Source organism: Canis lupus, chromosome X (assembly GCF_011100685.1).
Source record: "Canis lupus familiaris isolate Mischka breed German Shepherd chromosome X, alternate assembly UU_Cfam_GSD_1.0, whole genome shotgun sequence".
NCBI classification, from domain to species: Eukaryota; Metazoa; Chordata; class Mammalia; order Carnivora; family Canidae; genus Canis; species Canis lupus.
This window is the reverse complement of record NC_049260.1, coordinates 82,042,059-82,068,970: the sequence shown is the minus strand read 5'-3', so window position 1 is coordinate 82,068,970 and position 26,912 is coordinate 82,042,059. Positions and strand designations below refer to the sequence as shown.

General features: G+C 40.8%; 1 protein-coding gene across 7 annotated transcripts in view; it reads right to left on the bottom strand.

Moving 5' to 3' along the window:
* Positions 1–26,912, bottom strand: part of MID2 (midline 2) — a 202,761-nt gene that overhangs the window by 12,228 nt on the left and 163,621 nt on the right. For 6 of the 7 annotated variants that reach the window (XM_038588019.1, XM_038588017.1, XM_038588020.1 and 3 more), the window contains exons 4-7: positions 16,712–16,819; positions 14,746–14,894; positions 4,075–4,202; positions 2,466–2,699 (exon numbers count right to left, since the gene is read on the bottom strand). In XM_038588019.1, coding sequence (XP_038443947.1) covers positions 2,466–2,699; positions 4,075–4,202; positions 14,746–14,894; positions 16,712–16,819 — 619 coding nt within the window. The remainder of the gene's footprint in view (positions 1–2,465; positions 2,700–4,074; positions 4,203–14,745; positions 14,895–16,711; positions 16,820–26,912) is intronic. The other variant, XM_038588016.1, reaches the window with a different exon arrangement.

Sequence of the window (26,912 nt, the reverse complement as noted above, 5' to 3'; positions counted from 1 at the left end):
TGGAAGAAGACACAGAAGGCAAGTTGGGAAGGCAGAAACTGCATTTAAAAGGACTTTGGCAGGTTGGAATGTGAAGTCAAAGCTAATCAGATGAAATGTAATAGGGATGAATTCAAGGAGTTGTAATTCAGTTTAGACAATCAAGGATTTGAAATGCCTAGGGATTTCAACTGACTACATGCTCAGTAGTCAACACTCAGTAGTCAGTGTGACTACTGGAATAAGAAGGTTCAGGGCTGGGGCACATCAGCTAATGGACAAGAGAGACAATCCAAAGATCCTCGGAGGTGGTCAGACCAGTTCTGGAGTACTGTATTCACCTTTTGACAGCACATTTTATAAATCATTTTGACACACAGGAGTGTGTGCCTAAAGAGGATACCATGACAGGAAAGGGCCTGAAACCAAGTCACATAAGGAGCAATTTGAAGAACTAAGGATGTTTTGCCTAGAGAAGAGAAAATTTAGAAGGGACATACATGAGAACTACCTAAAATTATCTGAAGAATGGTCATGGAAGAGATGGATCAGGTTTATTAGTGAAGCACAAAAGGACAGGACTAAGACTAATTGGTAGCTATGGGTGTAATTCAAGAAACATTAAGCTTGGGGGCCCCCAGGTGGCTCAGTTGGTTAAGCATCTGCCTACAGCTCAGGTCATGATCACCGGGTCCTAGGACACAGTCCCGCATTGGGCTCCCTGCTCCACAGGGAATCTACTTCTCCCTCTCCCCGTCTCTCCTCTCAGCTTGTGCTCTTGCTTATCTCGCTTGGAAATAAATAAAATCTTAAAAAAAGAAACATTAAGCTTGAAGTCTGAGAGAGTTGGGTTCAAATCTTGACTCCATCAGTTTGTAGCTCTGTAACCTTGGGCAACTCATTTAACTTGAACCTCAGCTTCTTCATCCATACAATAGAATTGGTATCATCTATTTCATAAGGCTAAGGGAGAACTCATGAAGACTAAGTGAGATGATGTATGTGGGAGCATTTATAAATGGCAAACCATAATGCACATATAAATTATTATTGTCATTGTTATTTACTAGGAGGAAGAGTTAGGCCTTCTAGAAGGAAGCACTGACAATTATTTGTAGCTATACAACAACTGAATGGGTTGTTTTGTTAGAAGTGAGCTACTCATCACTGGAACTAGAAATGTTCCAGTAGAGACAGGAAAATCATCTACTGGTTGTCTGATAGAAGGGAAGATTAGCCTAAATGACTTCTAAAGTTTCTTCCAAATCAGGTGCTATGTTCCTATTGCTATTAAGAATTATCCTTTAAGTTCCTATTTACAAAGGACTATATGTCTTTGAAAATAGAGAGGACAGCCTTTAGATCTTTGTCACTTGGACTTTTGTCTCAGCTCTCAAGAGACCACTGCTCTCTCCCACACTCAGGAAGGAGGACAGTCGCTGGCTATAAGACTTCCTGGAGCAGGAGAGACAAGTGCAGAAAAGCATGCTGGAGAGGCATTAGGGTTTGTGACTCTGCAACCTGAAAAAACACCTACGAGCACAGCTACCCAGGCCAAGTGGCTTAGGTTGGAGCTGCACGAGGCAAGTGTTTTTAGAATTTGACCTCCAATGTCCTCTCACCTCCCCCAGCCCACCCTGTGGCCCAGAATTGCTGTAAAACAGGGAAAGGAAGCCTATTGGGAGGGTTTTGTTGGAAAAATTCCTCTCATGTTGGCCTGCAGAAGTCAGACACAGAAGCACAAGTGTGAAGGTAAAAGAAAATATGAATTTGCAGCTATGCGGATCAGGGTGGGAACCCTAGAGTGCACCAGAAGGTGGGAATCAGTTCCAGTCTTGAATCCAGTTTTAATTCTGCTTTCCAGTGCTCCCTGCCACACAGAGGGGAACTCGCAGGTGGATCCCTCTTATCTGGCAATCGATGAGGCAAGTTTCTATCCTGCCTTGTCTTGCTCCAATTCATCTGAAGGTGAAACTAACATGTGAGCTCAGTGACGTCTTTTTGCACATCTTTCATTTTGTGGCCCACAGGCACATGTTTGTGTTCAGTGCAATTCTTGGAGGAAAGGGAGAAGGGGGACAGCGACAGAGGCAGAAGGTTTATCACTGTGGTCACTGATACAAATAGGTACAGGAAAGGAAGTAGTTGTCCTCAAACATAATGTATTTTACCATGGTAATGAAGTGGAAGAAGGGCCGAGGAGAGAGATAGATGTTCACACGCATAGAATCAGGAATGATGGTGGCTTAGTCACTCAGGAATGAATTCTGAGCTGGGTTCTGACCCAGGAGAATGGAGTGACATGGATTAACTGAGGAAAGGCCAAGGATTTCATCAACAAATAGGAGTGCCCCCAGTGACTGCCCAGCAAGGAAATACACAACTTGCTCGTCCACCCAGCAATAGTATTTGCAAAGCCCTGGGGGAGCTTGCACTGTCTACGAAACACTATACTAAACAACCTAACATGTCTTACAAACACTTGCCTCGTGGCGCCCCGGCCAATCTTGAGCAGCTTACTGCTTCCTTACATTTCCTTATCTCTGGCCACAGGCCCCAACTACACCATGACTTACTGATGAAGTTAGCCTGGCCAGTGAATATGGTGTACTGAAGCTCATAGGAGCTGATGCTGAACTCATCGTCCGAGATCCAGTGGACTGTAATGGTGTCATGGGAAGCAGTACAGAGTTCCTCTCGGATACATGGTGGGTTTGGGGCTGTAAGGAAAGGTGGAAAAAAAGGTGAGGAAGGCACACTCTCTGCTAGGGAATTTTAACAATTGCTACTCTTGCTGCCCCACTCAACATCTCAAGGAGAGGAGGTTTTCTTAAAAAGAAGCTTTAGATGGCACACACCAAACAACCCAAAGCCGAGTGCTGAGACCTCAAGTTCCCCCAAACCACTTGGACTTCAATGATTATGATATTTTTAGGCAAAGTATATATAAGCCTAAGGTATGGAGGTGATTGCCCAGTTGTCTACTCTCCCTGTACAAACACACATGTAAATATCGGAGCAACATGGTCATGTGGTTTTCTCATTGCATGACCTTCGACTTATTTTTTTATTCTAAAGTAAGCTTTATCATATATTTTTTGGCAGTATAGCCAAGCACAAATTAATGAGTTCCCTCATCTGTGAAATAAGGGATGATAAATACCTTATAGATTTGTTGTAGATATTTATAATATAAAATTAATACACAGCGTCTGGCATAAAACAGATGTTCAACAAATGACAGTCATTTTATTTTATTTTATTTTGTGTTTATGGATTGGAAGACTTAATATTTTTTGTATATTTTTTATTGCAGTTTGATTTGCTAACATATAGTATAACACCCAGTGCTCATCCTGTCAAGTGACCCCCTCAGTGCCCATCACCCAGTCACCCCATCTCTCTGCCCACCTCCCCTTCCACTACCCCCTGTTCATTTCCCAGTTAGGAGTCTCATGTTCTGTCACCCTTTCTGATTTTTTCCCACAAATGACAGTTATTTTCATATAGAAACAAAAATAATGACAAATGCAAAGTTATTGTACGTGTATATTTTTCTCATGAAGTGGTCATTCAATAAGGTAGCCAGCATTTTTTTTGTAGCCAGCATTTTTAATAGGCTAGTTGCATCCCTCATTTCCTAAAACTGTCTGTAAGCCAGATATTTCTTACATTTTTCTTCCTAATCTGTCAGTTCCTCAAATGTCCTTAAAACCATTTGAATGGCACTTGTACCTATGCAGGACATTTTTAGTATCCCACAATTGCCACCTGAGTTCTAACCCCCTCAACAACAAGTGACAATACATTACTGATAGGCTCATAAGGAGAAATCCATCAGCAACGTCTTTATTTTTTCTTGACCTTTAGGTATGATAGTATACTCGTCTGCCTCCAGAAATACTTGACACATTATCTTTCTTTTCTCTTACATGAGCTAAAGTATATTCCATCTAAAAAGGTATGCATATTGCCTTAAAGGTTATAAAAAGCATTTTCATTACAAATATAGTCCTTTTCTGATTACCTTAACAGTAAGAGATCACCAAAAGACAAATATGTTAAAATAGGAAGGAAACCACAGTATTTTCACACCTGTTAAATAATCTAGCCCCTCCAGCAGTTTCTTTTCTCTGGAAAAATCTAAAGCAAAGTTTTCAAAGGCATCATTAAAATTGATGTCTGGAATCAGAACTTGAGAAGACGCTGTTGCCATAGCGACCCTAGAAAAGAGAAAAGTACATCAACATACATCAAAATAGGTTTACAACCTTTATCCAATGTTTGATTTCTGGTTCAACAAGGCAAAAATAAATGACTCGGAGGGCTTGATTCATTAAGTGAAAAATATCATATCTGTGTTTTTTCAATGGAAACCATTTAAATTTTAATCATCAGGAACCAATTAAGGGTTATACCATATTTATTCACATATGTTCACCCCTCAAACACACTCTCCCATCCTGTCTTAATTTTGAGAAGTAAATACAGGATATTTTCCCCTCTGCATCATTTTCCATCTGGCAGGCAGGATCAAAACTAGACCTCTGAAGGCTTAGTAAGAGCCGTTGGAGATATTTTTTTTCCTTTCTCTTTTTTATGCTAATCAACAAGCTAGCATGCTGGGGCTGAATTCAAGCCTTCACCTGAATACTGTATTTTGTTCACTCTTTTATATTTACATTTAATTTTATTATTATTTATTATTATATAATGTTATCTCCCCAGCTAGTTCTAAGCATCTCAAGAGCACGGTTTATATTTTGTACCTTTCATATTGCCCATGACCCACAACAGTGTTGGATACATGGCAAATAAGTAACTGTTGAATGGATAATCCAATGACTAACAACACCACAGCTGCTAACATTTATTGAGCATTTAGTAGATAGAAGAGACCATGCATGCACTTTACACACATTCTTTAATTTACCTCTTCCCATAATCCTGTGTAGTAATGTTATTTCCATTTTGTAAATGACAATAAGATACAGTGTAAACAAGAAATGACACACAGAAAGCTCAAGCAACTTGCCTAAGGTCACACAACCAGTAAGGGTCAGGAAAAAAAAAGAAATATAACTGAACCATGGTCACTGGATTCTAACCAATTTAGACAGCTCTTAAAAAAATTAAGGTAAATGTTTCTGTGCTTTGGCAATTCTTAACCATGATTACACATCAGAATTATCTTGGGGAGTTTTGACCAAAACATACATGTTGAGGCCCTGTGACAGACCTTCTGAATCAGAGCCAATGAAGAGCTTTGAGCATGCAAATGATGGAATGAAGAGAAACATAAACTTGGCAACAATATGGAATTAGAGTGAACAGAAGAGGTATTAAATAAATGTAAGGAGACCAGAGAGGAAAATTCTTTGGTGAAATACTTAGAAGGGGTTGAGGAGTTAAACATATATCCTCATGCTGTTATACCATGCTACACTTCTACCAACAAGAGCTCTTGGCTGTTTGTGAAAATAGAGATATTTTAGGAACAAACTGTAGGCCAGGAGAAATAAATAAAAGACTAATTCAGTATAATCTTCAGGTCTCACACTGAATGGGTCACTTTTCCAGGATTGGATGAATAAGAAGACAACAACCTCTTTAGGGCAAGAGTTCGAGCAGAAAATTGGCTCATGAAATTTTGTCTTGGCCTCCCCAATCTTCTTTCTTCCATTCATCCATCTATCAATCCATCTGTCCATCCATCCATTCATCCATCCAATACTCACTGAGCACAACTAGTGTGCGAGGCACTGTGCTAGCTACACTGGAGACAAACAATTGTAGTGCTCAGCCTCACAAAGTTCACCATTCATGGAGGGAAAAGACATGAAATAGGCAATAGAAGTGCTACTACAAAGGGAGTGTAACACAAGACCCACCTGTAGGGACTTGAGCATTAAGGGAAATCTCCCCAGAGGAATTTCATTTTAAGCAATGACCCACATGAGGAGTAGGAGTTAGGTAAGCAGAGACTATGTGGATGTGGATGTGTTCTCTCTTGCCCAAAGGCTGGGGAATTAGCAAAGTCATGCAGGGCCTTGTAGGGCATGTTGCAAACTTTGCAATTTATCCAAAGAGCAATGTGAACCATTGAAGCATTTCAGGCAGAGGAGTGATACTCAAATTTATGTTTCAGGAAGAGCACTCTGGCTGCAGTGACGGACTGGAAGGGGTCAAAATTGGAGGCAGATGAGATTTTAATGTGTCTGGGAATGAGAAGAGAGTAGTGACAGGAGCGTAGACAAACAAAACAGAAAGTTAATTCACACAACATGAAAACAAATGGCTAACAAATATATATAAAAGCCCAACTCCATGAAGAATCAAATTAATGCATATTGAAATGATATGGTGTTTAAGATAATAAAGAATGACAATTATAGGAGCTTTTTTGTGCCTGAATTAGATAATGCCTACATATTTTATTAGGACTGAAATTGATAACAAATTTTGGAGATCAATTTGGCATTAAATACCAACACAGATGAAAATGCAAGTATTCTTTGACACCACAGATCTACTTCATACATTTTTTTTTACTAAGGAAATAACTGAGGTGTATGCAAATATACAACTGTAAGGGCACTCAATACACCGTATGTAACCTAATTGTCTAACTATGGGGAATGAGCTAAGTAACATGGTATACATCAAAAGATGAAATACTATGAGGCCACTGAAAATCAGGGTATCTGATAATATCCAATAACAGGGACAAGAACATGATATTTTGTTATGTTTCAAACTTGGGTATAATGAAGCATATACAACACGACCTTCTGTTTGTGAAATATACATTAAATCTAAATATTGGAATACTAGGGGCACCCAGGTGGTCCAGTGGTTGAGTGTCTGCCTTTGGCTCAGATTGTGATCCTGGGGTCCTGGGATCGAGTCCTGAATCAGGCTCTTGCAGGGAGTCTGTTTCTCCCTCTGCCTATGTCTCTGCCTCTCTCTGTGGGTCTCTCATGAATAAATAAAGTCTTAAATAAATAAATAAATAAATAAATAAATAAATAAATAAATAACTTTTGGGATACTATACTCCCAAATGTTAACAGTGGCTGGAAGGTTAAGGATGAGTAAAAATGGCATTGGGGTAACATGTAAGTGTGTGTATGTTTCTATGTTTAATATGTATAAGCAAAACATTAGTTATCTCTCAAGGAACATGGTAAGTGCCATTTGCACGGGGGAAGAAATACTCTCCCAGCTAAAATTTCATTTTAACTGAAGTCTTGGTCCTTAATACATGATTACAATTATTATTAGTGGAGAAGTATTTCAGAGCCTGTGAGAAACCACTGATGAAGATATTTAGGTTGGGCAGATGATTCTCAAGATAAGAGGGAAGAGCCTACAACAGAACCATAAAAAACAATAGGATTAGAGGAATAAGTCAAAGGCGACTTGCTCACAAGGTCAAAAGGAACTAGGTAGGTAGGGAGAAAAGCAGGAGTGTTCATGGGAGCTGAGGTCAGAGAAATTTCAAGTACAAATCGTCAGTAGGGACAAATGCTACTGACTGATTAAATAAGATAAAACCATAAGATAAAACAAAGGAATGTCTATTAGACTTAGCAACAAGGTATCCATTTGGTGACCTCAGGAAGAACACTTGGAATAGTGTGGTAGGGGCAGAAGACATTTCAGAGAGTTAGTAAGTGAGGATGATTAAATACAGCGGTTTAAATTTGTTTTATCTCTGCTCTCATGAAATACCACTGAAATGACAGTCAAAGAATGAAATGTCATAAATCCACAAAGACAAAGAGAATGGAAAAAAATGCCAGCAAGTAAGAGATTGTCAACAAATGTTTGGAAGCTAGAAGGGGATGGAAATGAGTGGTAACCAAAAACAGACCAGAGAAAGCTGGGTCAGGAAGCCAACAACATCAAGCCAATTTTGTGCCGCAGACAGTTGAAAGTTTGTATGCAGAACAGCTAGACCCCAGATCCACTCTACCAGAGACTACTCCTCCCTCACCCTGGCAGGAGATGTGAGGCTTACTCTGTGCAGAGCTTTGATGCTGTACTAAAAGTAGTCTTAAAACCCTCAGCAACCCTTCCTTGCCCGGCTTCCAGAGTGGTGGCAGCCAGGCTTACACCCCTCGTCAGCTACCAGGAGATTGGTGAATTGCTTCCAGAGGAAATGGACTGAAGAGAAAACACCTACAGAACTGAAACTTGGGTCCCCTGGAGTTCCCCTCAATAAAATTCTGGTGTTTCACCTTTTTATCCTATAGAGAAATTTACCATGCAACAAATTGTTCCCATCCCCTCAGGTCTTCCAGTCATCTTCAAGTGCTTAAATTCAAACAGGCAGCCAAAAGCTTACCAGACATTTAGGGAAAGACAGAAACTAAAACTCAGAGAAAAGGAACAGGGCAGTTTAGAAGATGCTTCTTAAAGGATTGTCTGTATCTTCAAGAAGATAAACAAATAGCTTGTATTCACAAAGCCAGGCCAGAATGCTAAAAAGAAGCAAAGATCAAGAAAGAGCTCTTATAAATAAAAATAAGAATGCTGAAATTAAAATTTTAATAGAAGGAATGGATGAAAAATTAAGGTACCATCTCAGATAACAGCATAAGAAAATAGTATCATGAAAACTAGGAAATGAAAGATTTAAAAAATCACAGAAAAAAATCTAGAATGTTCAACCTCTAATTAGAGTTCCAGAAAGAGAGGAGAATGAAAATAAATGGGAGGAAGTTATTAGTGAATAATATAAGAAAACTTCCCAGAATGAAAAGTCACTAGGCTTCAGATAGGAAAGACCTACCTAGAGCCCAACAAAAATGAATGATACAAGACCCACACCAACACCTATCTTGTAGAAATTTCAGAAAAACTGGACTAAAGATAAGACCTTAAAAGCTTCAGATTTTAAAATATAGGTCATATTTTAAAAATCAAGAATCAAACTTAGCAGCGAGTTTCTCAACCCCACTTTGGAAGTTAGGAGACAACAGAGCCATGCCTTCAAAATTATAAGGGAAATTTGTTTCCAACTTATCAACTGTGAAGATAAATTTTAAAAAAATTTAAACAAAAAGGTTCTCAAAAATTTACTTCCCATGTACTCTTTCTTAGAAGACTTTGGGAAAAATTGTTCCAACAAAATTAGGAGAGTAAAATGGTCCATGAAGGGGAAATCAGAGCCTGATGAAGTCCCTAATTCAGAACACTGAGAGTCCAGTAGAATAAATTGGCTGGAGTTCACAGGGCAGAGTACAAGAGAGGAGGATGCTGCACAGAGAGAATTCTGGAGACCTTTGGAAGGTTCCCCTCTTAAGTATTTGACAAAAAACTGATCAACACATGCATATGAGGAAACTGCCCAAGGCCAAGGAAAGAGCCACCTAAAAAGATGAGAGGGAACAATCCCCAGTGCTCACAAAGGGGCTGTAATAGTGTCTGTTCCTAAGAGCCAGACAGGAAAAATCTCATGATGCATGGGGGCACTCAGTGTAGTATGCAGAAATGTCTTGCCTCACAAGTGAAGAAAACTGTTCCTTAGACTAAACAAAGCTCTTATTCCACCTAACAAACCTTAAAGATGAAACCCAAAAGGATCAAGCTATTTTCAAGCACCTTTGCTGTGTCCTAAAACAAAGCTCAGGAATATTTAACAAAAGTATTCAGCACCCAATAAGACAAATTTCATTATGTTGGACATCCAAAAAAGTTATCAGATATGCAAAGGAAGAAAATACAACCCTTAAGGATAAAAAGTAATCAATTGAAACTGACCAAGAACTGACACAGATACCTAACTCTGGGAAATGAACTAGGGGTGGTGGAAGGGGAGGAGGGCGGGGGGGTGGGAGTGAATGGGTGACGGGCACTGAGGGGGGCACTTGACGGGATGAGCACTGGGTGTTATTCTGTATGTTGGCAAATTGAACATCAATAAAAAATAAATCTATTATTAAATAAATAAATAAATAAATAAATAAATAAATAAATAAATAGTATTAGACATTATGATAGGATATCTGTATTCCATGCTCTGTCCACGTTTTGATTTTAATTTTTTATTTGAGTATAGTTGACAATGTTACATTAGTTTGAGTTATACAACACAGTGATTCAACAAGTCTGTATATTAACCTGTGCTTATCACAAACGGAGCTCCCATCTGTCATCATTCAACACTATTACAATATCATTGACTATATTCCCTATGCTTTGCCTTTTAGTCCCATGTCATTCATTCCATAACTGGAAGCCTCTATCTCCATCTCCTCTTCCATCTCCCACCCAATTTCCCTCGGCAGCCATCAGTTTGTTCTTCATATTTATAGGTCTGATTCTGCTTTTTCGTTTGTTTGTTTATTCGTTTGTTTTGTTTTAGATTCCACATGAGTGAAATCAGTCCAAGCAGTCTGAGTTATTTCACTTAGCACGGTCCACCCATGTTGTTGCAGATGGCATGATCTCATCCTTTTTTATGGCTGTGTAATAATCCTCTGTGTGTGTGTGTGTGTGTGTGTGTGTGTGTACCACATCTTTATCCATTCATTTATCAGTGGACATGTAGGTTGCTTTTGTATCTTGGCTATTATAAATAATGAAATAAACATAGAGGTGCAAACATCTCTTTGAATTAGCATTGCATGCCATATATTCATTTTTTGCACATTTTTTATTGGAGTTCGATTTGCCAACATAGAGTATAACACCCAGTGCTCATCCCGTCAAGTGCCCCCCTCAGTGCCCATCACCCAGTCATCCCATCCTCCCCACCTGCCTCCCCTTCCACTACCCCTTGTTCATTTCCCAGAGTTAGGAATCTCTCATGCTCTGTCATGTATTCAAAAGCTAGAGGAAAAGCTAAATACAATAAGTAGAAATATGGATGCTAATAGAAAGATCCAAACTGAGCTTCTAGGGCAGCCCTGGTGGCTCAGCAGTTTAGCGCCGCCTTCAGCCCAGGACCTGATCCTGGAGACCCAGGATCGAGTCCCACGTCGGGCTCCCTGCATGGAGCCTGCTTCTCCCTCTGCCTGTGTCTCTGCCTCTCTCTCTCTCATTAATAAATAAACAAAATCTTAAACAAAAACAAACTGAGCTTCTAGAGATGAAAACTACAATGTCTGAGATGAAAACTACACTATAATAATTAATGGCAGCTTAGGCATTGCAGAAGAAAAGGTTAGTGAATGCCAAGGCATGTCATTAGAAATGATCAAAACAAGAGGCGCCTGGGTGGCTCAGTGGGTTAAGTATCTGCCTTCAGCTCAGATCATGAACCCTGAGGCTTGGGATCGAGCCCCTCATCAGGCTCCTACTCAGCAGGAAGTCTGCTTATCCCTCTGCCCCTCTTCCACTTGTGTTCTCCTTTTCTCTCTCTCAAATAAAAAAACAGAAGCTTAAGAAACTATCAAGGTGAAATACAGAGAGAAAAAATAGCTAAAATATGAACACAGCATCAGTGAGCTGAAAACAACTTTAAGCAGCCTAACAGACATGTAATTGGAGTCTGAATAAGAAAGGAAGGGGGTGGCATAAAGAATATTTGAGGGGGTGCCTGAATGGCTCAGTCAGTTAAGTAAACCAGTTAACTCTTGGTTTTGGCTCAGGTCAGGATCTCAGGATCATGAGATCAAGCCCCACAACAGGCTCCACAGTCAGTGTGGAATCTGCTTGAGATTCTCCCCTTCTCTCTCTGTACTTCCCCCTCCTTACTCTCTCTCTCTCTAAAATAAAGAAATAAATAAAATCCTTTAAAAAGTACTTAAGGAAATGATGACTGAAAAATTTTCAGATTTGCAGAAGTCAATTGTTAATGTCTAAAATTGGGGGGGGGGGAATAGCAATATAAGGATATTATTTAGAAATGTAAATATCATGGCATCAGAAATACTTAACAGAGTTGAAATTGCTTGGCATTGTTGGAAAAGTGTAGATGCTGGCACTAGACTCCCTAGGTTTGAATCCTGCCTCTAACCCTTACTTGTTGGGTGATCCTCGGCAAATCATATAACCTCTCTGAGCCTCATTCTCTCACTTTAAGAGAGGAATAATAACAGCTTCTATCTCATGAGGCTTTTGAGAGGATTAAATGAGTTAATGCTTACAAGGGCTTAGAATAATGCTCAACACAAAGTAAATGCTCAATATTATTCTTTTTTTATTTATTTATGATAAGCACACAGTGAGAGAAAGAGAGAGAGGCAGAGACACAGGCAGAGGGAGAAGCAGGCTCCATGCACCGGGAGCCCGACGTGGGATTCAATCCCAGGTCTCCAGGATCACGCCCTGGGCCAAAGGCAGGCACCAAACCGCTGCGCCACCCAGGGATCCCGTCAATATTATTCTTATTGGAGAACAGAAATCAGCAGGGAGGAGAAGATTGCTATTTCTTGCAATATGACTATTTTTTCTTTTTTTATGACTATTTTTTCATATAACTATTAGTAATAGTTGAGTTTTTAACTATGCATAAGGATTACTTTAATATAAATAACTTTCAATGTTTAAGAAAAGTAAGTCAGAGGTGAGGAAATGGTATCGTCTTTGAAGAAATTTGCTCTGCGGGAAACAGAGGGATAGGGCAAAAGCTAGAAGGGGTATAAGGGAGAGGAAAGTTGTGAGTATTATATTTTTTAGATAGGAAAGACATGAATGAGTTTAAAAGTGGATGTGAAGTCAACTAGGGAAAGAGAGAAACTGAAGCTATGGGGAAAAAAGGAAGCATGTGGTGCACCTGGGTGGCTCAGTTAGTTAAGCTCCTGCCTTTGGCTCGGGTCATGATCCAGGGGTCCTGAGATCGAGCCCCACATTGGGCTCCCTGCTCAGCAGGGAGTCTGCTACTCCCTCTCCCTCTGCAGCTCCTCCTATGTGTGCTTACTCTCTCTCACTCTCTGTCAAATAAATAAATTTTTTTTAAAAAGGAAGCATGTGGCCAAAGTACAAATGAAGGAACATCTCTACTATTATAATCAAAAGGCAGGAGCAGCCTGGTTGGCTCAGTCGGCTAAGCATCAGACTCTTGATCTCAGCTCAGGTCTTGATCTCAGGATCATGAGTTCAAGCCCCACCTTAGGCTACACACATGCAAGTGTGCCCAGCAATTTGGTTTGAGAAGCTGAGGACTTTGTCCTTTCATACTTACCACTCTATCTCCTAAATAGGACATAAAGTCATTTGCTGGGCATGAGCAGGAAACTGGCATGGTTGAAACTTTTGAGTTGAACACAGAAATTTTGAAATAGCCATTAGAGAGACAAAGCAAAAAGAAAGCTGACCAAAGCCACATAGCAGCATTTCAGGGCTCCAATGAGATTAGAAGCCATAAATGTGTGGTGCAGTAGAACTAACCTCTTTGGTTATGTGGTTTTCTCCAGCAGGGCTCTGCAACTCAAATATAGACATGGAAAAGGTGGGAGGAACTGGGCTGATTCAGGGTTGGGAGTGTTGATCAGGTTAGTGTGATAAAAACACAGTGGAAGAAGGAAGTGGGTATATTGCAATAAGAGTGAGTAGCTGAAATGAGCAATCAGAGATCCTCAATAGGCCAAAAACAGTAGGTAGCCGGTAGGTAGGTGTTGCATCTTAGGAGTCCCGATGAAGTTGAAGAATAGATACATTGGAAGAAAAGCAATCAACTGTAAGTACAGACACTGTAGTTAGAACATGAGATGCTTTAATTTATTATTTAAGCATAATTCTGAGTGATGGTGAGATTCAGCATGAGAGTCATGGAAGTGGGTGGATGGAGTAGAGCAGAGGTGAGGGTCACTGGAAGTGGGGATAGCAAGGAGCCAGGAGACTGGATGGCTAGAGTATCAGATGGGGTCAGCCACATGGATGCTGCCAGTGTCATCAGAAATTACGGCAAAAGCAACAGAAAGGAATACTGTGAACGTGGAGCCGAAGCCTTCAGTAAATGAGAGAGAGGTGTAAGGAGGTCACATTTGCCTAATGAGTCCCTGTAGCCCTTTGAAGCCTTGGTGACTCTACTGAGCAATGTTCCATTTTAGACTTCAGATTCTTTGCAAATGATATACAGATGGCCTTCTAAGTCATGAGCCCTCTGAAATCATATGCAAAATTTTTTTAAAGATTTTTTTTTTTTTAGAGAGAGAGAACAGGCGGGGCAGGGAGAGGCAGAGGGAAAGGGAGAAGCAGGCTTCCCTGCTGAGCAGGGAGCCCAACATGGAGCTCGATCCCAGGACCCTGGAATCATGACCTGAGCCAAAGGCAGATGCTTAACTGACTGAGCCACCCAGGCACCCCCATGTGCAGAACGTTATGGGTATATATCTAATACGCATTTTCCTCTCAGGAAGAGGGCTCGTGACATTCATCACATTTTCAAAGGGGTGACTGATTAAATAAAAGCCTAAGAATTTACTGCTCTCTATTCATCTGTGTGAGACATAACGAAATGAAAGCAATAAAAAACACACAAATACTTAGGGAGGGAACACACCTACCCCTGTGGCCAAAAGTCTCTCTCCCTACGCTAACACCAATATAGAAAGCTCCAGCACTGAGCGGGCAGTGGAGAGCTAGGGCACAGCTAGGGTATGTGGTTGGCTGTATGTTAGGAGAAACAGTAAGCTACACAGAGAGAAGGGTGCCAGAAATCCACAGGGCAATGTAGCACTGAGGCTTCGTAAAACTATCTGGTAAGATCTTTAGGTGGCAGCAGCTACATACGTGCCCTGACAGAATTAAGTGATTTCCAGCTGCACCCTTTTCCTAAGAGATGGCATGGAAAACAGAACCGAGGGAGCTCACCTCTCAGCAATATTCTTTGCAGATTGGAGAAACCGTGCCTGGTCATTTTCTTTCAGGATATGCTCAGCCTGGTTGATGAGGACTGTTGACCGTTCAAGACACTGTCGACAATTAGCAACCTGCTGTGCCAACTTTCTCAGCTTCATAACCTTAAAGGAATGAACAAAAAATGAGATTAAATATCCAGGGCTTTAAAAAGAAAACATGTAGGGGTTAATTAAAAACGATAAAACAACATGAAGGAGATCTGCTGCAGTGATTCTAAAAATAGGCCTATTAATCTCCCATGGTCCCTACACTAACCACTCATCTTCTCAACCTGCCGGCTCTGTGTTTTCACAGGCTCTCCTCCCACCCACAGCCCACTTACTGATGCTGCAACACAGCCAGTCATACACTCTAGGTTATCTACCTCCTCTTTTTCTTACTGGTAACATTAATTTTTCTTGATTATTAAAACAGTGCATGCTCAAGGTAGAGTACTGAGAAAATAAAAAGTATAAAAGGAAACCCTGCCACCCAGGGATCACCATAGATACATTTTATTGTCAATATATTTTCACATACACATTTCACAAGAAGCACCTCCTTGTTCTTTTTTTAATATTTTATTTATTTATTCATGAGAGACACACAGAGAGAGACAGAGACATAGAGGGAGAAAGAAACTCCTCGCAGGGAGCTTGATGTGGGACTTGATCACACCCTGAGCCAAAGGCAGAGTCTCAACTGCTGAGCCACCCAGGCATTCCTACCTCCTTGTTCTTTATGAGTATCTACATTTCTATGTACATGTTTCTCTACGTATCTTTATGCATACTTGTGTTCACAGAATCTGTGTTCTTGGAAATTTCGATTCTTGTGTTAGCTGGAACCACCCAGCATGACACAAAGTACTGATCATCACTCCAGACTCATAAATTCTCACACTGTATACACAGCATGAGCTTATAATCACTACAATGATGGGCAGACCAATAAGCCAAAATCCATACAGACACATGAAGGCTCACACCTGACGTTGACCATGCTTCTCCAGTTCCCAGGCTAAAACCCTGTAAGTCTTCACTTTCCCCTTCATCTTTTATAGCTACTCAGTTGATGATTCCCAGCATTTCCTTTCTAGGAATGCCTGTTATGTCCTTCCCTTCCATTTGTGCTGGCACTTCCCTGGTTTAGGTCTTCCTCAACTCATATCAAGAATAATTCCAGGGGCACCTGGGTGGCTCAGCAGTTGAGCATCTGCCTTTGGCTTAGGTTGTGATCCAGGGGTCCTGGGATTGATTCTTGCATTGGGCTCCCCATAGGGAGCCTGCTTCTCCCTCTGCCTGTGTCTCTGTCCCTCTCCCTGTGTCTCTCATGAATGAATAAATAAAATATTTTAGAAAAAGAATAATTCCACAAGCCTCTTAGATGTTAGATGGCTTCCCTGACTTCAGTATCATCCTCTTCTGATCTCCCCTGCATACCTCTGCTATATCAATCCATCTTCTCCCTTCCTAAGAAACTAGAATGTTTTCCCAATGCCTTTTTGATTAAGCCCAAAGTCCTCATAATAGTATGCATGATCCTTCCATAATTCTGACCCATATTTCTACCATTACTTATTTCTTTCTTCTATTTGGACTGACTTATAATATATATACAGTAAAGCACCCACCTCTGAAACATACAATGACTTTTTTTTCTTTTTTGCATATACATACACCCATGTAACCACCAACCAGGTCAAAATATAGAACATTTCCAATACCTCAGAACTGCCTTGATTTTTACTGGGTTTATAGCACTAGGCCAAACGTGGCTTCTTTTCTTTGCCTCCCTCCCTCCAACCTCATTTCTTCTTACTTTCATGATCCAAGTTCAAACTGGATTCATCGGGATGATGATTGAACAAGGTTACAAATGAACCTTGACATCTGTAAACTCAACTCTGCCTTGACCTTACTGAAGCTCTGTGCTTTACCTTTGTCTCTTTGATTTTGACAGCGATCATTTGCTTCCTCTGCTGGATGATCTCTACCAACTCGTCACATTCTTCCATAAGTTTTGCCTCATGCATAGCAGTATTCACCTGCCAAGAAAGTCCAGAATATTACATAGTGATTGCTGCCTTTGTCCTCTGCTGGCTCTCAAAGGTTCGGATTGACAGCTAAGCATGCACAACTTCTTCCATACCTCCCTCATAAGATCCACTCCTAGAAGAAGGGTAGAGATGATGATATTAATGATGCAAGGGCACTGAAGCACCATAGTTAGGAAGCCCTCCAGCCTCTGGTAGATCATGATGGTTAACGGAAGGCTGGGCAGAAGGACAGATGAGATGGGGGCATGTTATTCCCACTGTACAATTCCTTTTACTCCAGTACCCTTTACTCCTGCTGTTCTTTTGAAAAGAGGATAAGGAGATTTAAGTATGTCAGGAAAAGAGGATCTCTCTCCACAGACACAGCAATATTAAGATAACATTACAACAATCTATTTCTACCATCCTAAAAAATGTTTTTGATTTTCCTTGTTCCCTTCTAATTCTAAAACATATGAATGCACAGCTATAACTTCACAGTAAATATCTGCATGTGTAGATATATTTTAATAGAGTTGTCATTATGTCTCTGTAGATATTTCTCACCTTCAGCTGTCCAGCAGCTGAATACCTATTCCTATTTTGGAATAGTGGCTACATCAAAATATCTCCACTGCAAAGTTGAAAAAAAAAGGGGTGAAAAAAAAGCCACCATTTTCATTGTCTTTCCATATACTGATTTCTCCTTCTTCCCAGCTCTACTACTCTTGGTATTAGATGGTAGGAAGCCCCCCTCCGACAGGGGCTAAAATGAGAGCAGGGATCTTTGGGTGGCCTAAGCGTAAAGGCAAAGGAAGACAAACGAACTTATATCTCTTAAGCACTTAAGATTCCAAGCACTTTATAGATAAATTCTTTCATGTAATTACCACATGTGCTTTATAATAGCGGAGCCATTTTTATTTCCATTTCACAGATGGAGAGACTGAAGCTCAGAAATTTTAGTGACTTGCTCAAGATCACACAGCTATTAAGTGGTAAAGCCAGAATTCAAGCCGAGTTCTGCCAAGTGAAACCACTGGGCTGGCTGGGTGGGCAGACGAGGTTCAGTTCCATTTGAGCAGCACACAGAGCAGTCACACAGGGAAGTACAACCATTCCAAGAGTCTATTCAAGGAGCACTCAAGCAGGGCTCTAGAAAGCTGAGGAACGGACAATGGGTTACTTGAGAGCATCAAAACCTTAGGGGCTAGATATATTAGCAGGGTAGGGCTGCATTTCCAATTGCCAGCCCTCTTTGGAAGACTCCTTTACATACTCCAAACCCAGCAAAATACCTGTCACTGAACCCTGCTGCCTGTTCTCTCATCCTTTGAGGTCCTCGCTGGCCAATTTTCAGTTTCTTACTTAACTGAAATAAAATACCCATGCAGTATTTCAACTCTAATTTATTTCCACTTTCCGGAGGGAATGCCTAATGAGAGCTTACATTTATTGTGAACAAACAGTCCCACCTTGGCCATTCGAATTTTTTTCTCAGACTCTTCCCCCTTTCCCTAAATTGGATCTACTTGTCCAAAGCAGATAACCTCACCCTCTCGAGAAACTCCCAGTCGTGTGAGAATAAGAGATTCATCCAGTGCTCTCTGGATGTGTGTTTAGTGTATTTGGAGACCTAGTTCCTATTTCTAATTTCCTCTGGAAGCTGCTGAGAGTGTAATACATCATGGTGGAGTGCCCTGTTTCTTGTCATTTAGCCTTTGGACTAACCCTTACATAATGTTCACTATATGCTAGGCACTGCCCTCAGCAGTTTATATATACTAGCTCTCTCAATCATCAGAGCAATCCTATGAGGCAGGTATCATCAGCCTCATTTTACAGATGGGAAAAGTAAGCGCACAGAGAGTAAGTAACTCACTCAGGGTTACACACCTAGTAAGTGGCAGAGTTGGGGTTTGGACTCAGGAAGCCTGATGCTAGAGTCCACATCTTTAACCATCACACTAGGCTGCCTCCCCAGGCTAGTGTAACAAAATTCCTGTCCTGTTTCTGACAACCAGCATCTCTTTTGCTCTATCCACCTTTATTCTGTCATCCCATTGTCTTTAGTCATTTCTGATCATTAGAATGTCCTACACTTCCATGTCCTGTGCCCTCGCTCGAGACTTCTTTCACTTGAAAAGTCATTTTCCTATTTGTTTGTTGGACAAACTTCTACATTATCTTTCCAGGCCTTGCTCAAAACTCATCACTTTTGTAACTTTTTCTCACCTGCTTGGATGCAATTCATCACCTATTTATATCCCCACAGCGATATATATGTATATAAAATTCAATTTTACTATTTACTACCTTATACCATAGGAATTTATTAGTCTGTCTTCCCCCACTCAAACATGAGTTCTGGAAGCCAGGACTGGTGTCTTTAACTGTCTCTCCAACATACTGACTGGTACACAGTAGATGTTCAGTAAATATTTGTTGCATTGAATCAAATGGGGGTAGGGAGTATCTTGCTGCTTGCTAGATACGTCCACTTGGTTACTCAAGTTACTCTAAATTCATTATATCTAAAAACAGACTCATCTCTCCCCTCTAAATCTGGCTTCCACCTGATTTCTTTTATTTCTTTTTTTTTCTAATGCTACTATTAGTACTTAAGTTACTCAGGTTCAGTTACTTCTGATTTCTACCTCTCTCTCATCCCCCACATAAATTCACAGCAGTCCCAAAGTCCTGCCCCTCCTTTTCAAACTCACTAAAATTCTTCTGGCAATACAAGGAGGCTCTGAGCCAAGGAATCAGTAAGTTGAAACCCTTATCATCCTTCTGGACTATTACCATAAAAGTCTTATTAATTCATCCCCTTACCTCCAGAATCTTTCCTTTGCCACCCACCCTCATAACCCATCCTATACATACCCTGAAATCAGGAAAAATCATCACCATCTTCAACATCAAACGTATTAAGCATCTTGTGTGTGTGTGTAATGCATTATGCTCAGGCCCTGCTCTCAATAAATTTGCAATCTGAATGGGGAAAAGCCACATGCATATAAAACAAACAAGTCAAGGCAGCATACCAATAAGTGATGTAAAACATAATCTACAGAAATCGAAGGGAAAGATCGCTTTTGGTGGGGAAGTGGAGAAAAGATGCCTGAAGGAAATGGGACTTGACCCTCAATGATGGACAGGACTTAGATTTTAAAGGTAAAAAGGAGGAAAATTTTGAGGCAAGCTAACGAAATTGCACTTTATTCATTAGGCATTATGGTATCTTTGAAAAATATTGTTTGGAAAGTAGGATGGTGAAAGAATGAATTTTTAAAATATATACATATATTTTAGGATGTTTGGGGGGGCTCACTGGTTGAGCATCTGTCTTTGGCTCAGGTTGTGATCCTGGGGTCTTGTGATGGAGTCCCCCATCAGGCTCCCTGCAGGGAGCCTGCTTGTCCCTCTGTCTATGTCTCTGTCTCTCTCTGTGTGTCTCTCATGAATAAATAAATAATTAAAATCTTTAAAAAAATATATATATATATATTTAATTGAAGTGTAGCTGATACTCAATGTTACATTAGTTTCAGGTGTACAACACAGTGATGACTCTACACTGTGCTCACTACAAGTGTAGCTCCCATCTGTCACCACACAATGCTATTACAATACCACTGAATATATTCCCTTTCCTCTACCCTTTATTTCCTTGTGACTTATCCATTCCATAACTGGAAGCCTTTATCTCCCACTTCCCTTCCCCTTTTGCCCACCCCTTGGTCCTCTCCTCTGGCAACCATTAAGTTAACTTTTTTTTTTTAAAGAGATGACCTGGGATTGATTTGATTGGTGGTAATGGTAAGCTGGTGCAGTGGAGTAGGGAGGCGTGCATGATTTAAAAATTACTGTGATATAAACAGGGCCTAGCCAAAGAAGGTAACAGGAATCGAAAGGAAAGGTAAAAAACGAGAAGCACTCCCTTGCTTGGAAATCTTCAATCAGACAGCAAGCTCCTTAAAGAAAGTTTTTATACCCCTTTGTATCTCCTGCTGTAACCAGCACAGTGCCTTACACACAACAAACATTTCCTGATTGATTTAGTAAAATGAAAAATCATAGTAAGAATGACAAACATTGGAAAATGGACTATGGTAAATGCATTTTTTAGAGAGGATGTAGGTTGAAGTGAGGGAGCTAGGGAGGGCTTTGGACAGTTGCTGTGGGCAAAATCAAACAGCCAAGCACAAGTAGTAGAGCAGAAATTTGGCTGAAGAGGCAAAATCCCAAATTAAAGGTAAAGCAGTGACATTAAAATTTTTCCATGTCAAGAAGCAGCCCAAAAGAGCAGGTTCCTTGAGTGTTGTCTAAGTAGGAAATACTCCAGGGTAAAACTGTCTTCATGATGTGAATAAAACATCTCAAATTGCTTTAGAAGGTACTTGAAAGCCCTGGTATTTTCCTTTTCTGCAGTTTTCCTTGAAATTGCACTGACATATTTCACTTGCTTATTAACCCTTAGTTGAAAACAACTGAGCATTTGTGGTTGGGTGGGTGGTTGGTGGAAGATTCCAGATCTTTATTCAGCCTTTGGCTCTTTAGTTTGGGTTAATGGGTTTGACTAGAAGGCTTTATATCTGTGGAAAAATCTGTCCTCCCCGAAAATACCATTAGGGTAATCTTGGCAACCTACTTGTATAAATCTCTCCACCCCCTAAAAAGGCCAATTTTTGTGGGGTGGGGGTGTAGTTTCTGGTGTCTGAGATTGAGTCCCAGCACGATTCTTCCAAGGCCTAAGCACTAGAGAGTACAGGTCTCCCTGTCGGGTCTCCAGGTCATTTTCTCTACCTTGTGCTCTTTTCTTCCTTCTCAAAGGCAGTGAGAATTTGACTGGCACATCTTTATCCAACTGCCTAGCCTACTGTTTCCCAAAGTTCCTTCCTACCTCCCAGGCCAAAGATTAAACCCATAGTTGGACCTGGTTTAATTCCCATCCTTCTCTGACACAGACACACACATCCCATTAGAAGGATTTTACTGTTGGTTACTACACAGAAATAGATACATGGGAGTTCACAAAAGCCACGTATTGCAAAGGCTGAAGAGGCCACCAAAGGTTATTTTGATAATTGTTTCCATTCTGTATTGAAGTGTAAATGGGCTAGCCCTTTTTACTGGAAGCTTCTTTTAGGGAGCTGATTTGATAGTTTCTTGGGAGATCTCCCATAGGTCTCCCTCCATAGGTCTTTTATTCTTGGGTTCAAAGTGCACCAGCCTTCCCTCCAACTTATCCCCATGAGAAACTCCCTCACTCCTCCCCTCTCCCCAGCTCAGCCACATCCATCAGCCCTTCAGAGCACTGAGGATTCCTGTTCAGGTGGGACCAACATGGATGAAGACATAGTGGATGAACTCTACAGCCAGAATCAAGTAAAATTCCTTTATGTGGTTAAGAAACAGGACACCTCGCTGGTGTCTTCATCTCTACAGTCAATGCCAGCTCTAGTTCATTCCGAGATCTTCTATCCAAAGAGATCTTCCACGACCACCACTACCTCCGACCCCTGGTGGATTGTGAAATGCCAACATCGAAGATCGTTTGGGGAAGTTTTTAGCAGCTTCAGTCAAGGGCCTACACTACATACCAGGCACCATGTAGGTTCCTGTGTGGGACAGAATGAGGAAAAAGACTCAGCTTCTGCCTTCGAGGCACTTCAAGTCTTAGTGGAGGAGAGGAGGGTGAATTCTGCTAATTACAATCAAAGGAAGAGCAAAACTAGCAATATAAACAGGACACAAAGCTCTGTGTGGGCATAGAGAAAACTAATTTTTCCTGTGGCAAAGGGCAATGGGGGGTTGGTTAGGGAAGGTTTTGTGTAGCTGCGCTGGTCTTCAAGGATGAGCTGGACTTGGGCACGCAGAAATGAGGTTTAAAGAGAAAGAATTCTTTTTTTTAAGATTTTATCTATTCATTCATGAGAGACACAGAGAGAGGCAGAGACATAGGCAGAGGGAGAAGCAGACTCTCCACGAGGAGCCTGATGAGGGACTCAACCCCAGGATCCCAGGATCACAACCCAAGCCAAAGGGGAATGCTCAACCACTGAGCCACGCAGGTGCCCCTAAAGAGAGAGAATTCTGAGAATGCTGTGAAGAGCATGAACAAAAGCAGAGCCAGGAGAGTTAGAGGATGTTTGGATAAAGCAGATCAGCCTGACAGGTGCAAGGGAGGGAAATACGGCTAGAAACGGAGATTGCAGGTCCATTCTGGAGGATAGAGAGCCACAGTATCATTTTGAGGCTTTGGTTGTACCTGGGTAAGAAAGATGTCAGGATCTTCAAACTACAGTAATGCCTTAACCATCATTGGTTAACACTCTTGTCCAAGAGCTAGGGGAATAGGAAAAGCCGGCAGGGTACTCAAAGAATTGGGAGGGCGTAACAAACTTCTCAACTCCCCATCATTGCTCCTGATGGAGAAGGTGACCACCAGCCCTGCCTTCTAAGACTCTCCAAACACCCAAGAAAACAGGCTCAGGTGGGCTGTATCAGCCTGCAAAGTCTCTTTCTGAGTGAAGGAGATGAGAAGCAAAAGTGGGAGGTAAACTGGACCTCGGGTGGATTTTCAATGGGTTGTTACGGACAGCCTTGTCACCTGGTGTTGCAAAGAATTCACTACTCTCTGAAAACGATGTGTTCAAGAGAATGTGATGTTCTCCCTGTTTCTACAAGCTCAGTTTTATTAGATTCCTTGATTTATTAGATTCCTTGATTACAGTTCATAAGGCTGTATTGTACACTTGAAAACTGCTAAGAGAATAGTAGATCCTACATGTTCTCACCACACTGACAAAAGGAGATAACTATGTGAGGTTGGTGAACATGTTAATTAACCTTACCGTGGTAACCATTCTGTAATACATGTGTATATCAAATCACCACATTATGTACTTTAAACTTACACCATGTTATATGGCGATTATTATCTCAACAATCCTAGGGGGAAAAAAGAAACCACAACGTTTATGAAAGCAGATGTAGTACCTACTATGGCGGCATCTAAGCTAAGGTATTAATTCAGATCACACTAGGGGGATATCAGACACACACACACACACGCACGCACCACCATCACCACCATCACCACCATCTCGGCCCTTTGTATGAGGAACGTTCAAATGTATAAAACAAAGAGGAAAATAAGACCATCTTTCTTTTTATTTTGTTTTCTAATGCAAAATAATGTAACATTTCAAAGACAGTTCTGCCAGCTTAACATTAAAAAAAACTAAATGAAGTAGGGCTGTTTTTCAAATGGATTTTATCTGTTTCTTTAGACTTGAGGGTAGAAGCAGTCACTTTTAAAGGTCTTGCGGGTATGCAAAATTATTAATAGGGTTTTTAGTCCCTTGGACTAGAATAACTACAGTTTAGGAGGAAAAAAAATTAAGGAGGCAGAGTTAAGCAATCTACTACCTCAGAACCTAAGTTAATTTTTTTGGCAGAGGAGTGGGTGAGGAGTTCTAGTGGTAGAGGCGGTGGAGGATGGGACTGTTGCAGTTTGAAGCCAGGTGGATGGGGAGGTGGCAGCCAGGCCATCTCCAGAAGTGACAGACACAGACATTCGGTTGACAGACGTGCTTCCTGCAATAGGCACTGTTCAAATTGCTTCATATATTTTAATTAATTTGCATATCTTATTAACCCTCTAAAGTTGGCACTATGAATATCATTGCCATTCTACAGAAAAATCTGAGAGACATAGAGGTTAGGTCACTTGCCCAAGATCAAATAACTAGTACCTGGCAGAACCAGGATTTGTAGCCAGGTAGTCTGGCTCTTGTCCATGATTTTTACCTGTGTGTGTGTGTGTGTGTGTGTGTGTGTGTGTGTGTGTGTGTGTGTGTAGGAGAGAGAGAGAGAGAGAAAGAGATAGAGAGAGAAGCAGAGAGACTGCTCATACACATGCTTCTTTTCCCCTCAGAATTGTCTCTCAAGATAATCAAACCCCTCAGACTTAACCGTTGCAAACATTTTGTGTAATTACCTCCTGACTTTTGAAAAAATATACAGTATAAATGCATATAATGTAACATTTAGAAAATACACAAAATGCACATACACATACATGGACACACACATATTCTGTTTATTTTACCCTGAGTTTAACTGATAAAAATATTGGCAAAAGAGGGAGAGGACAGTGTGCTCCACTTATAAGACTAAAGAGTGACCCTGTGCCATGTGGCAATTCTGTGTTAGTTTTAGAGTCCTTTCTTTTCAGGGATCAGACCTCCTTTGTAACATTAAGATTAGTTACTTTCATCCACATATTCTCTTTCCATGAAAGATAGCTAGAACATGCACAAAAAAAGTGGGAGAGATATAATCTAGGCTTGTAGCTGGTATTCTATGTGTATAGTTACAAATCCCAAATGAAATGGTAGAAACCTCCTTTCTATCTCTTCAGAACCACAGAACTGGGCAGCCTGGGTGGCTCAGCGGTTTAGCACCACCTTCATCCCAGGATGTGATCCTGGAGACCCGGGATCGAGTCCCATGTCGGGCTCCCTGCATGGAGCCTGCTTCTCCCTCTGCCTGTGTCTCTGCCTCTATGTGTGTGTGTTTCTCTCATGAATAAATAAATAAAATCTTAAAAAAAAAAAGAACCACAGAACTGTTAGATGTAGAAAAGACTAAATAGGGGCACCTGAGGTCACCTGGGTGGCTCAGTGGTTAAGCATCTGCCTTTGGCTCAGGTTGTGATCCCAAGGTCCTGGGGTCGAGTCCTGCATCAGGCTCCCCACAGGGAGCCTGCTTCTCCCTCTGCCTATATCTCTGCCTCTCTCTGTGCGTCTCTCATGAATAAATAATTAAAATCTTTTTAAAAAAAGGGCACCTTGGTGGCTCAGTTGGTTAAGTGCCTGACTCTTGATTTCAGCTCAGGTCACCATCTCAGGATTGTGAGATTGAGTGCCACACTGGGCTCTGTGTTGGGTGTGGAGATTGCTTAAGATTCTCTCCTCCCTTTGCCCCTCTACTCGCGTGCTCTCTCTCTCTCAAAAAAAAAAAAAAAAAGATAAAGAAAAGAAAAGAAAAGACTAAAGAAATCATAGGTTCCTAACCTCTCACTTTACAGATAGAATTTCAGTCCTATGGAGATCGGCTTACCGAACATTATACCACTGATCAATGACAGAGCAAGGCTGAAGTCGTTTCTTTTGTGTTCTTTCCACTCTACTGCTCATTTTGTAAAGCACAGCACTTGCTTATAAACCCCTCTAAAAATATAATACTCTAGATTTCACCATAGAAATATGAATTTATGTATACACAAAAAAAGTACATGAATGTATATAACACTTTTATATGTTTTAGCCCAAAACTGGAAAAAGCTGAAATGCTCTTCAGTGGAGGCATGGATAAACAAATTGTGGAACATCAGGAATAAAAAAATTTTAAAAACTAGGACGCATGTGGGTGGCTTACTGGTGAGCATCTGCCTTTGGCTCAGAGCGTGATCCCAGGGTCCTGGGATCAATTCTCACATCAGGTTCCCCAGAGGGAGCCTGCTTCTCTCTCTGCCTATGTCTCTGCCTTTCTCTGTGTGCCTCTCATGAATAAATAAATAAAATGTAAAAAAATTAAAAATTAAAAAAACTATTGATACACACCACAACATGAATGGATCTCAGGGGAATGATGATGAGCGACATAAGCAAATTATAATATGCTACATACTATATATTTCCATGTACATAACATTCCAGAAATTATACAATTATTATTTCTGAAGAACAGATCAGTGGTTGCCAGGGGGCATATGTGACTATACAGGTAGCAAAAACGAGGTTCTTTGGGGTGATGAAGCTATATTGTTCTAATTATGATGGCAATTACACAAATCTATATATGTGATAAAATTCATGGAATTACCAAAAGGTTGAGGGCATGTGAAAAATGGTGAAATTTGACTAAGGTCTGTAGTTTGCTTAACAGAATATTGTACCAGTGACAGTTTCCTGGTTGTGGTAGTTATGTGGTAATGTTAGATGTTAACATTGGGGAAGAGTAGGTGAATCATATGTGGGAACTCTGTGTTATTTAGCAACTTCTATGTCAAATTAAATTTATTTCAAAA